At 38.6% G+C, this 13,615-nt stretch overlaps 1 protein-coding gene across 6 annotated transcripts in view; it reads left to right on the plus strand.

Annotated features, from left to right (window-relative positions):
• RPS6KA2 (ribosomal protein S6 kinase A2) overlaps window positions 1–13,615 on the plus strand; it is a 302,187-nt gene that overhangs the window by 198,119 nt on the left and 90,453 nt on the right. For all 6 annotated transcript variants that reach the window (XM_042795988.1, XM_032996922.2, XM_032996923.2 and 3 more), the window contains 2 exons: window positions 3,586–3,702; window positions 7,865–7,946. In XM_042795988.1, coding sequence (XP_042651922.1) covers window positions 3,586–3,702; window positions 7,865–7,946 — 199 coding nt within the window. The remainder of the gene's footprint in view (window positions 1–3,585; window positions 3,703–7,864; window positions 7,947–13,615) is intronic.

Raw genomic sequence — 13,615 nt, forward strand, 5'->3', positions numbered from 1 at the left:
AAAACTGTTGTGGGTTGTCTTTTTTTTTTCTAGTAAGGTAAAGCAAAGGAACAGAAGTCATTCCAGAATTCATGCAGCAAAATAAGTAATAAGCATATAGAAATACATGCAAGTCAAATGCATGCAAGTGTGCAAAACACACCAGCGTGTATTTCCTTCAAGGGGCTGTGTCCACCTTCAGTCTCAAGTACTGATAGTTTGGCTTTTTGCTCCAGAGGGAAGTTGATTTGTCGTACTAGCTAAAACACTATCTGCCTCTTGGACAGCTCACAAGTAACGCTGCTGTAGTGACGGTCAGTGAAAAAAGAGCTGTCTGGCATGCTTTTCTTCAGTGCTGCTTTGCTGCCCTTTTCTAGTGAGAAGACCACAGGAAATCCACAGGAAATCCTACCTTCCTAGATAAATATCCTGCTTCCTCCTAAGGACCCGTGGAGTAAGCAGCTCGACATGACTGTGGGCATTTCTGAGCTAGGCAAATAGAAATCTCATTGTTTGAGATGCTGAGAACCACAGTGGACAAAAACCATATGGTCTGATCAAGTGTTGTTGATATATTGGGCAGTAGTGTTGGACTAAATGACCGCCAGAAACTCCTTATAACCAAAGTTTTTATATTTCTATAAAGTCACGTAATCTAACAGGCTTTTTCCATCTTTAAAATCTGTGCTTCTCTGATAAACACTGCAAGGACTTACATTTGGTCCCATTCTTTCAAAATAATCTTTTTCTGAAATTTTAATTAAAGATGCATGTAATTAAAGTGTTGTTTTTATTGCAAGTTATGAATTAATTGTGTTATTGTCTGGGAACACTAGAATTTTTTAAGCATTCTTCCCGCAAGCTGAATTCTCATCACTTTAATACTTCCAATATATTCTTGTAACTGAATACATTTCATGAACCTAAAGAAGCTATATTAAATTTATTAATACCGTAAGAAAAATGCTTAAGGTTGTAGGCCTGTGACTTTGATGACTAATATGAATGAACAAATTGAAACTCACTCATTATTTAAGCTTGCAAATGTAGCTGAAGTGACTCCATGGTTCAGGCTGAAATATGATCTAACTGAACTTAAAAAGGTTTCACTGTTTGCAGTAGATCTCATCCACAATTTTGCAATCGAGGTGTCAGCTCAAAGGAGAGGTAAATCTGAGGAAGATATCTGGTGTACATAAAATTAGGGTTAGTTTCTTATTTGCAGAGCTTTGTCTCCTGAATACATTTTCAAAACTTGGATCCGCATCCTGCTTCACCTGGTTGCAGTGGATGGTCCTTGTTGTGCTGTGCTGCTGTGAAAGAGGTGGGCAAAATCATGAAATGGTGACTACGTGCCATTAAGCCACACTCACCTGAGAAAAGGTCATGCGGTTTGTTCATCATATGATGGTTGTCAGAGGGGTGTCTACACACAGCGACTGGCCTGCAGAAGCGCCTCCTCCCAAACTCCTCCTGTACTCAGTGGAGAACAAGCTCCCAAGCATACAAGGTCTGGTGTAGACGTGATTCAGCAGCCTGGCTCTATGGGGAGTAATTTTTAGCCTTAGTGAGTAACCGATGGGTGGTGAGTCCTGCAGTCCAGATACTTCACCTAAGCTGTAGTGTGGCAGGGTGCGATAAGCTCAAAATAATGTTCTTACCAGTGTGCAAGTTTCTCAGCTGCAGGCAGTTTACTTAAAGATGCATGTCCCTCAATAAGAAAGTTCATCACTTCAGAATGTGGTGGAGCCTTTGATAACAGCGCATAGGTAATTCCTGGTTTCATTAGGAAACAGCTAATACAGTACATTGAATTTGTATCAGTTTACTATTGTTTCTCTCACATAGAAAAAACTGAAAAAAAAATATTATTTTTAATACCAGGAAGATGCTCTGTCTCCCACAGCAATTCAAGCCAGAAAAACAAGATGAGAGATCCTGGCAATTACACACTTTGAAAACCTTTAAATCTCTCTGTGAAAACTAGTCATTGGTTTCAAGCATTTCCTTTCAGGCAAACCTTAAACTACGGGAATTAGGATCAGAAAAACGAGTTTCTATGAGATGATGATTATTTTCCATGATTCTGGTATCATGCACAAAGTAGAGGAAGCTTTCCAAACCAAGAAGAGCGTATACTCCCCGTTCCAAAGCATGTGAGTGTAAAGAGGCAGGGTAGGAAAAAGGAGGGATGAAGTGGCAGTATAAAGAGCAATCTGGGTAATGTTAGCCATGCATCAGATGAATTACAGCTGGTAGAAAGTGATAACATTTTTTCTGGAGGAGAAGGGAATCAAATCTATTCTTATTTAGTAAACTAATGTATTTTGGCCAAATGTTTTGTGAATGTATTTTAATTTTAGAATATTATTTCTATTTTCTACATATTAATTTTTAAGAATGGGAAACAAATGTTACATTTCCAGGTATTGTCAAGATATTTTCTTGAGGGAAAAGGACAATTGCAGGAAAGTTCAATGTAAAAATAATATTTATGAGATTCCAGTTATTTCTGATGGGTGCAGAAATATTCAAACCTATATATAAATTAATAATTCCCTGCAACACTGGAGATTAAACAAAAAGGTTTTGTACTCACAATCCACATTTTAGTTGTAGAGAAGCTAGAACAAGTAGTTTGAATAGAAAAAAAAGCCCAAATGCAGGTGTACAAAACACCACAGAAATAAAAAGGTGTGTAAACACCGTCTTTCCTCACCACTGTGTCCTTGAAGAGCAGGTCCTTTCTTTCAGGTTTGTTTTCAGCTCAATGACTTTCTGGGTTGCTGAAAACGCTATATAGTCCCTCTGGGTCTCACATGACCCAGTCACTCTCTTTTTAGAGGAACATGCCAAAATAACATTAAACAAATGCCATATGTCACAGCTTGCAAGATGAAAGTCCTAGTTCAACTGGTGTCTTTGAGGCATGTGCATCTATTGACAAAGGAAATATTTTAATGAAAGAACCGGGAAAACCCAAAGCAATTAAAGCTAATTCCTGCAAGCAAGAAAATGTGTCATTCTTCCTCCCACCACCACCCCATTTTCACATCTAAATCATTAATTTGTTTTCTATTTAGAAGGTTACTGGTAGTAACTTTCTATTCTTTTGGGTAAATAGGGAGAACCACCAATATCATTGCCTTTTCTTTATTGACTACTCATAAGAAGAATTGTTGCTTGAGTTTAAGGGAGCTTTCTAAAATGGACTTAAATGATGCTTTGAGGGAGAATGAGAAAGTATGTGGAGAGAGGTGTGCTGGAGCCTCTATAGTACAGATCTGAATACCTGACACTCTACTAGCAAGGTCTGTGATGGGTACACCAAGTCCTCAAGTGTGTTTTTGTGTTTCAGCTTACATATTCTATCTTCACCTAGTCATATCTTGAGGCTCAATAACCAGAAGCAGCAGGCCTGGATGTCCTGACATTACCCTCCCCAGCCAGTAACAGGCACATGGAATATTTGGACAAGCATTTGTTTCTATTTTCAAAATTTTATACATGATTGTAGCATCCCAGAATATGAGATTTTAATAAACAATCTGTTTCCTTAGGATAACAGCTCTGATTTGGGGATTTTGTTTTTTGTTGTTTTTGCAGGAAGAAGGTATCGTGAAGGAAATAGACATCAGTCATCATGTGAAGGAAGGTTTTGAAAAAGCAGATCCTTCTCAGTTTGAGCTGCTGAAAGTATTAGGACAAGGTTCATACGGAAAGGTAATTTTTAATGCCATCTAATCACCTAGAGTAACACTGAAAATGTCACGTCCTTTTTCTGAGTTCATTTACACTGGTAACATTATCCATCTATAAATTATATTGTAAAGTCAGATAAGCAAGCCCAAACCTATCTTCATTTTAATAACACTTTTGTCTCTTAGCTGGATCCCTGTATGTAAAAGAGTTTAGGAAATAGTGCTTATGGCTCTGGACCTGGACTAATGAGCACAAGTGAGCATTAGTGAGCCTCACTGTTTATAAAATTAGACTCCCCTCCTCTTTCTCACCTACCCACCAGGGAAGTGAATGGACACTGCTGCATAGTTGGGGGGATGTAAATATGAACATTCAAAGGCTTAAAGAAGTTAGCTGCCCAGTCCCCACTGAAGACAAATGGGATCTCAAGCACATTTTAAAGTCCCAGACTACTCTTTAGGCCGCACTCAGAGGCCCATACACTTTGCTGAGAGAATCCTGGAGTCAATCCTTGTTGAAGAGAGCAACTGTGGCAAGAGCATGGAGGAAAAAAATCCTACCTGTATGACCATAAGCTAATTTGTGGAGAAACAACATTTTTATCTTAAGTCCAAGGCTCTTCTTAATCCCAAAGGCAATACTTCTTCTCCAGGATGTGTCAGCTGGAAATGCGAATAGGAAGGAAAGATAGAGAGAAAGAAGGAGTCATCAGTTCAGTCTTAAACTCTTTCCATGATTTCAATAAATAAGACTTTGAAACCTGTGGAACAGTGAGCCTAATTTAAACCAGGTATGGAAGTCCTTATCATTTTAAGTGTATTATTTTGTGGAGTTTAAAAAATATATTTCCCAGCCTTCAATTTAATGGTAGATCATTCCGGCAAACCTGAAGAACTGATTTATACCAAAAAGTTCCTGAGGTATCTAGCACAAAGCTGAGCACACTATCCATGAATCAGGGCCTTTAGTTTTATTCCTGAAAGAAGCTATATTGAGAGATTTATCAACTTCTTGACTCTTCTAGAATTATATTGATTAGCAAGTCTGTTAAAAGTTCCCTGAGATGAGAGAGATCAGGAAAGTTAGCGTTCACTAGTAAGTTTTGATCTAGAGAATTTCTTGAGAGCTCAGTAAGAATATTTAAGCTTTAAATATTAAAGAAATGAGAAAAATCAAACAACTCAAAGTTAGTTTTACTTTATGACTCAATACAAGAAGGAGAAAAGAGAAGAAATCTCTTTTGCACAAGTAACAGAGGCAGAATGGCCAGAATTCAGATTCAGGCTGTAATGAGTTTAGAAGTCGTTCACTAGCTATATTAGATTGTACTGATGTATTTCATTATTACCTGTTTGAGTTGGCCTTCTAGATTTAGTCATTTTATAAGAAAAATGCTTAGTCTCTGCCATCACTTCCCAAAAGATCTGACTTCTAGGACATGTTCCACCCAGTTCGCTGGGGAATCAGAGTGTGAGTATGGACAACATACCTGTTCTGAACTCTGTGTGATTACAAATTACTTTCTGTATCTTATGTGAAACAGGTCAGTAAGCTCCCCAGAGCAGCAAAGACACAGAGAAGGGAAGTCTACTCTGTGTTTCTTATGCAGGCTCCAACCACCTAAATTTTCATCACCTTGGTATTTGGTTCAAATCTCTAAGTCTCTGGGCATGCAAACCAGCTGGTTTTCAAGTTGTTCACCTGAGGTCTAAATAATTTCTTGGAGAATTAGAGAAGATGCCTTTTGTGTCAGAGGGAGTGCTCTCAACACTCTTGAAAGTTACAGCACTTGCTTAGCTTTCTAGGTTGGGGTTTGGGTGATATACTCATTGCTCCAGCTAGGGGAGTTTTACTATTTCAGGTATTAATAACCTGAGGTGTTTGCATGCATATCAAACTAGAAAATTGAAAGTCATAATCAGCCACATGACTGTGCTATTTTGGCAAACTAGTATAGTATAGCTAATATAACCAGTCAAGTAAATTCTAGGGCCACTTGGTGGTTTCAAGAACAATGTAGCTTTACCTTTAAGAATAATCAGAAGATGACATCATTTTGCAGTACAATGCATTTTCATTTGTTTTGTTTCCTTTTTGATTTGATGATTATTTTGATGTCCTCTGAAACAGCACACAGTGTTCTTGACTCATCTGTTTTGGAGGGAATGCAAACAAGTGCCCTACCCCATGCTACAGAGAACAGCTGACTAATGACTAGTAATGTAAATTGATAATTTTGTTTTTACAGCAATATGGGTGCTACAGGCTTTGCAAGATTACATGGCAGATAAGGTATTCTAGAACTGAATCCTAACGTTTCTGCAGATGCAGCATGCTGTGCTGTTCTATGTGCAGTACTGTTTCAAATCATTATCTTAAGGGTTTGGGGTTTTGGTTTTTGGATGAAGATTCCATAACCATTTTTACAGAATAATAATACATCTGAAACTCTAGTGTTTGGGCAAGTTTAGTTTTGACTTCCTCCTCCCTTTCAATGTAATGCAAAAATTAAATCTTTTACTTGGGCTGGACAGAAAAATAACCCAACATTTCTATGTCTAGCTGAACTTCTAAATGAATTGACTTCCTATTAATGCTGGAGCAGCTGAGCTTAATTTATCATGAATGTTAATGAAAAATACTTCAGAAAGTCTTATGTGTTCCTGTTGCATCCAGATTTCATCGTTTGTTCCTACAGTTGTGAGCACCGGCGGTATTTGTATGTTCATCAGTCTGGGAAACAGGAGATGGGAACAAGCAACATGTGCCCAATCTCAGCTAGTTAGGGCAGCTTGGCTGAGGAACTATACGTATCGCATATGCACAGGAAACATCTTGAGAAGGAAAGTCTCACCAAAAACCTGTCAGATCTTATTGTAGAAGTGTTGCTGTGATGCTGTCAAATGTAAGAGCCCTGGTTAAGGTGTTCAGGGAAAATTTACCCTTTGTTTTCTTTTTTCAGCTTCTCTACCTAGTTGTTGAAAGTTGTTCTCCCTTCCCACAAACCTTTCCTCAAAAGGTGTTTGAGAAAATCACAGATTTTTTTTCAGGAGGAAGAGTCTTTCAACTTGCAAATAATGTGCTAGAAACAGACCTCCTCCTTTCTTTATTTGGCTTTTTATATTTTTGATGGATACAGTTAACAAAGCTGCGTGGCTCCTGAAAAGGCAATGAATAAAATAGTTGCTACAGATTTTTTTAATCCAATCAGACATTCATTAGTTACATAATTTCATATAGCCTTTGTTGATTTATATATTCATAAGTATATGCTATGCATGTGGACTTACATTTATTTCATCATTTGTCTTTACTTCTGCTTCTGTCCAGGAACACAAGTGCTGAAATAAAAAAAAAAAAAAGATAAAGAGACACTGTTGTCTGGTATTTCTGACTTCAGCAGAGTGAGTCCTGGGAATCAACTAAATGATTTATTTTATTTTCAATTATTAAAAGACTGAAAGTCTTCTGAAAAACAAACTAACTTACTGATTCTTTTGTTCACTACCCCTCTAGTGCTCAGATGCACTCAGGGGCAGATACAAAAAAGTTACATGGAGTAAAACAAAAAAGATCAGAATTCTAGCTGCAATTTTCTTTTATTTCAATAACAAATGTGCACTGTCAAAAAATGTAACAAAGGTAACTATAACAGGGAAGACTCTCTTTATAACCTATTTGTTAATCAAAATAATCCTACTTTTTGTTAAGTATGCAGAACCAGATTTTCAGCTGTATGAACTTTTTGCTTCAGTTATATCTTAGGCTAATCACCCTTCATGACTTAAAGCATAAATTAAGCCAAATTGTTTTTTCTCCTTAATTTAATTGATGGCAGTAATTTTAAGACACTGCACATTCCTAAGCACAAATGAGGCCTTTTATTCATGTAAAACTGGTCAGAATATGAAGAGATGTGCACACGCTGTTTATAACTACTCACCCATCTTTAATTGAATGTGTAAGGGTAACTGATAATGTTGAACATATTCTCTTTGTGAGGTAGTAGAGGCTTAAAAATGGAGCTTTCCAGATCTAGTTCAACCAATTACAGGTGAAATAGATACAAAATACTTATAACTAATAGTTTTCATTAGAATCCCTGAATCTGTTCTATCAAATGCAGCAAGTCTTGTAACTGGAAGTTTAGTACTCACCTACACAAGGTGTCTGCTTTTTACAGGTATTTCTAGTGAGGAAGATCAAAGGATCTGATGCGGGTCAGCTTTATGCCATGAAGGTACTTAAGAAGGCAACTCTGAAAGGTAAGGATCAGGACAGTGACTGCAGTCTCTATTTCTGTGCTACTTTGTCATTTACTTGTCATTTTTTTTGTATTGCTGCTGTCTTATGATATATAAGAGTACACAAATATGTTTCTGCCGCTCTCCAAATTCTGCCTCACTGTAGTGAATGTTATAAAAAAGTGTACACAAAAACATTACCTGTGTGCAATGTGGGAACAGGAAAACAGGGCTTTGGAGTTTTCTAGCTGTGTGCTTTCTTCACTTTCTTGATGTTATTTATATGACTTTTATTGGGCTTATATTAATTTGTATTACAGTGGCAGTATCTGTTTGTTGCTGAAATAAACTGAAATAAGTATTTTTAAATAATTTTATTAAATTAAATTAAAATTACTGTTGAAGTAAAACATAACTCCTACTGGGCAGAAAGGCCTTCCAGCTGGTGCTTCTCACTATATGCCTGAAAATTCATGGGAGCATATTTTCAAGTGCAACAAGTCATTCTGAGGTTGTTGAGATCATGCTGTTTCCTAGCTCAGGACCAGTCAGCGCATGGTTTCCAGTAGGCTGGGGTCAAATGACTGATGTTTCAAGCTGGTCACCCTCTTCTGGGGCCATTGGCTGCTACAGACTCACTCAGACCAAAAAGAAATTTTTAGTAAAACAGAGGACTGAAAAGCAAACGGAGTAAGTTTAGTCTCAGCTGAAGTACTTACTGTGTGTTTCTCCATAGAGTTACGAAGATCCAGTCATCTTCTTGTTTCCCTGACCTAGCACTTTATTCTGTTTTCTCCTCTCAAAAGCATGACACTTTTTGCAGAAAAGGTGAACAGTGTTCATTTTGCCCAGAGCAGATCTCTGCTCTTTTTTGGACAATGTGGGTTTGCACAATGAAGTATAGAGCCTAAATTTCTACCCTAATGTGAAGCGAGATCATTTTGAATGAAGAATGAAGCTACCAGTAATTGCAAGGTAGAGTTACAGCAGGTGGTGGCAGGCAGACACAGCACCTCTTCTGAGTACTAGTCGAAATGGGGAAGTGGCAAACCAGGTGTTTACACAGCCTTTTTCCCCTAAGAAAGCCTTTTCAAAGAAACCTTAGTTTGAAGCAGTGCTGACGTGATGATCTTTTTGTTTGGAATGTAGATGGGAAAGTTTGTTCTGGCAGAACTGCATGTTGTAAATAACCACTTAAATAGTACTGGGCGTAATACATAAAAAGTAAAAGGTCAGGTCTGTGTACACAGTACGTATAATGGAGTGATTCTCTGACTTCTCAACCAAGAGCAGAACCCTGAAGTGCCCAAACTGAGCTGGACACAACTCTCAGAGCCTTCCGCACCAGGGAAAGACATCTCCTGCCAGGCACAGCATCTGAGGAAGAGCTGTGTGATCCTTCTGATGTCAGCGTGTACCATAGACTCTTCAGTTTCCTTTGAGAGCCCACAACTTTTCACCTAAGATGAAAAATGGGTATTCTCTCTTTTTATGTATAACTCTGAGGTGTGTTGAGCAGAAAAAGCTTTGGGAGAGGGTTTCTTCTGCATCTCCAAACACACAGTTTTTACTTAATATTTGATAGCTAAATCTGTAGTGTTAGATTCCACTGGGAAAAAAAAGTAAATCTGTATTATGGCAATATTTTAGGAAATCTCAAAACTTACATGGTGATTTTAAATTACTCGAAGTGGTTTAATCTCTGTTCCATCAAGAACAGGCATGTCCAGATGCCCTCTGTGTTTGCAGTTCCTCAGTTTGTTGTACCATAGAACCACCACCTCTCTCCTCCCTTGGTCATTACAGCAGGCTATTTACTGTTTTCTTAAGCATGGGTCACAAGATATAAAAGTTGAGGCTGCTTTGTGATCCTGCTGGACTGCATTTCTCTCCCATTCAGCCTACTTACCACTCTGACAAGTAGCTCTGGATTTCCTATTAATCTCAAGATAACTAGCATATTGGTAGGAATTAGTTTGTCAACACTAGTTCCTACAAATAAGTTAAACTTGACAGCTATTTAACTTGAAGTACAAAAATGAAGTCAAAACCCCATTGGCACAGGGCAAGTGAGATGAGCAGCAATGAAGATTGCTGTCTGTGAGTTTCCATGTGACTTTTGGCACAGAGATAATATTTCTGACAGCTTAATTTCATCTTTTAAGTGAGAGTGCTGAATTGTTGCTGCCTACCTACGCTCAAGAAGTCTGGAATTTACTCCAATGTGAAGTATTTATTACCATGTCAAGTAATGGGAGCAAAGCCACAAGTACTTGTTAGCACTGTGTTCAGTGTTTACTGATGAAATGCATGCTATGAGACAAATTTCTGAATTATTTTGCTTCCTAAGATGCACTCTGCACAGTACAACATGGGGCAAGAAAGTCAGAGCTCTCACTGCCAGTCCCATTGACAGGACCACACAGTCCTAAATATCATAGCAGTTATTTTCTTTAGTGAAACAAATTTGCAAAAGCTGTAAAATGGAGAAATGAGAAAGAAAAGAGGAGGGGATAGCAAAATTGTTTTTTCTTTTCTGGATTAGTCTGAAGTATTAAAACCCAGATAAATATGAATGTGAAGAAGTTAAATGCCTTCAGGAGTGATGGGTTAAAACTAGCTTTATAGCTTGCTCTGGAGAACAAACCATAGTGGATCCTAACAAAGCGTTCCCTATTCCAGGAGCCTGACTCTGGCTGATAATGGTTACCAAGAAACAGAAGTACAAAACGGTGCTTCCTCCAGTGACTCCACTGCCTCCTGCCTCTTTCCAGGGTAGTTGTCCCTTGTTAGCATGATCCCAACTTCACCCAGAGCAAAGGGTAGTATAAGAAGGGTATAGCAATCAACAGCAGCTCTCTTCAAACACTTACAGCTCCAAAAAGTTGTTTGATACAAAAGAGGCTTTTCAGATCAATTGCATGTGTAGATTTAATCTTGAAAATATATGCTAAACAGCAGAACCACTCCTGCTGTGAAGGGAGAATTAGACTCCAAACTATTCCAGTTTAGATTGTAAAAGTTTGCAGAAGCACATGCTGTACACACAAACTTTTGTGAAAATGCATTTAATCTTTACCTCATGAAGATTTATATTAAATGTAGAGTATATCTGATAAGCACCTCTAACAGCATGGATCCTTGAAAGCAAGAAAGCCACTGTTCCTCTCGGCTGTAAATGAGAGCATCGCACACAAGTTTCTTTCCTTCATGCCTCACTGCCTTTTGCAGGAGCTTGTGGGTATCTGGTTTTTAAAACAGAGAACTTCCTGAAGAAACTAGATAAGCATTTCATTCTAATTATTGATTTTAGGAAAACCTTGTCCAGAATGTTTGAGAATGTTACATATATTAGGTGCCAGATGGTGAATACATTAGATTCAAGGCTGCATGTATGTATAACTAACTCATCTGACTTCAAAACACTATTTATTAAATTAAAATACCATAACAGCTACCTCTGCAAATATAAACCCTTTTGGGGGGGTCCAGGTGCTGAAAGATACTTAGGCATTAAGTACCTTCCAAGAGTGAGACTTTTGCCTTTCAGAATGTCATTAGATAACACTATTAAACACCAACTCAAAATGTTGCTTTCATGTCTTCATTACACTCTACTTTTTTTTCCTTGCAAATCAGATTTTTAGATTAAAAAAAAAAAAAAAAGAAAGAGAATAAAGTTGGTCTATATGTTTAAAACCATAGATTTATATATCAGTGTGTCTTGGCTGCCCAGCCTGGATGCACCGTGAGACTGAGGAAACAGAAAGAAAACAGGGACAGCTTATTCTGCGTATGTGTGTGCCTTGTATTCACCAGCAAATCTGGGACAGAGGGAAAGGGCAGGCTGATTATTTTGATTCACTCAGTATTTCTCTCAAGGTGTCTCACGCTCTATCAGCTTTACTGGATGTGCTTCAGGATTCTGTGTACAATAGCTGTTTATATCGTTTACAATGTAAGCCTCATGAAACACCCGTGAAGTGCTCATAAATCCCCAACAAGTTGCTGTTCTGGAATGTAAGGGCTGCCTCTGGAGCTTGAAAATCAAAGACCCATCACTCCAGGAGACATGCAATTTTAGAGAAAGTGGCATGAAGCCATAATTCACTGACATAATGCTTATGAACTTTGTAAATATTTCGGTGATGATCTGGCAAAGCTTATGTGATGGGTCATGAGGAAGTAGTTTGCATCTGCCCATCTTGTTGGTAATGGACTGTATAAATCTCAGAACTGGAAGCTATTTGACCCTGAGAACTGAGAGAGTTTACCTGTTTCTGCTTATGCGATTTAGAAATGATAATCTGTTTTGTCAAAAGCTCTGAAGTGCTTTGCAGTTCATGATCCCTTCAGTCTAAGCCAGTAGGCTTATGCGTTTGCAGTTGTGCTGAGTGCATGACATGGTTATAGATGCAGCAAGCAGTGAGCGCAGCTTTAGTGACTCACAGAGAGCTTGTGGTGTTCTCAGGGATGTTAGGTCGATGATATTAGTTATACACTGAACTGAACAACTAGCTTAGATGTCAACGGATGGACTGTGATTTCTATCCGTTGATAAAACTGTGGTAGTGGCTTCCCTGTTTGGACACCAACTGAAGTAGCTTATTCAGTTTTCCTCTGTATGCAACTCAGTTCCCCTGTGATGACTGTGGTGTTTAGATCTAAGTTACTGAACTCCAGTGGTTTCCCTCTGGTTTGAAGGGATCAAAAATCCAACCAAACAAAAAACTGAGGACAATTTAACTTTATAAAGCAGGACTCAGAGCCTCAGATAAACCTAACCCTTTGGTGCCAGGCTTTTCAAGGTGTCTCATCCTATTTTGTTCAGCCCCTGTATTTGGTGAGAGGCCCTGTTATTCACCCATGTTTACCCTTTAAATTTCAGTTTAATATATTTTCTTATTCTTCAATCTTTTTTATATCCTCCTGGGCCTCCTATTATCCTCTTGTAAACAGTTCACCAGGAAAGTCCTGACCACACATCCAGTTTCCTCTGAGTCCAAACCCCACAGCAGAGGTCCCCTGACCCTGCTCTTTGGAGGGGAGGCTGCATGCTCTTCATCCTTGGGAACTGCTGCCTATGTACAGCTTCTTTACTCTGAGATTTGTAACTCTCCAAATGTCAGGGCTCTGAGCTCAAAAAAACCATTGCTGGACCTGAAGTCCCCTTAAAGATCCAGCTGAGAAATAGACTCACTCCTCTCCACAAATAGCCATACACTAAATTTTCAATCTGGGAAGGAAATAGCAACTTCCGTGTGGACAAGCACAGTAACATTTGATTCCTCTGTATATTTCACAAATGACTCTAAAATGTAAAGATCAGCCTAGTCAGCATGTGCTCAGCCACACAGCAATGATCTTGGGACACTGTCTGGTCCTCGCCCATTCACATGCACATTTTGTGGGCTAAGAGTCAAGGGGAAGATCTCCAGGTTTGTGCTGAGCTGCAGAATGCGCCAACCTTGCCCATCACAATTTAGGAGCAATCTGGAATTAGTAGCTGTCATCTAAGGAAGCAGAATTTTCTTTCTTCCCATGGGAGTTTTGAAAATGAAAGCAAGAAGATACTCAACTCTCAGTACTTAGAGGTCACTACTGGGTTGTGGCTTTATAGTGCCTTTGCAAGGCTTCTTACATCAGGCCACCTCTTTCTTCCTCCCCTAAAAAGTCACCTTATCTAGAGC

Source organism: Tyto alba, unplaced genomic scaffold (genome assembly GCF_018691265.1).
Source record: "Tyto alba isolate M040663 unplaced genomic scaffold, T.alba_DEE_v4.0 Super-Scaffold_22, whole genome shotgun sequence".
Taxonomy (NCBI): domain Eukaryota; kingdom Metazoa; phylum Chordata; class Aves; order Strigiformes; family Tytonidae; genus Tyto; species Tyto alba.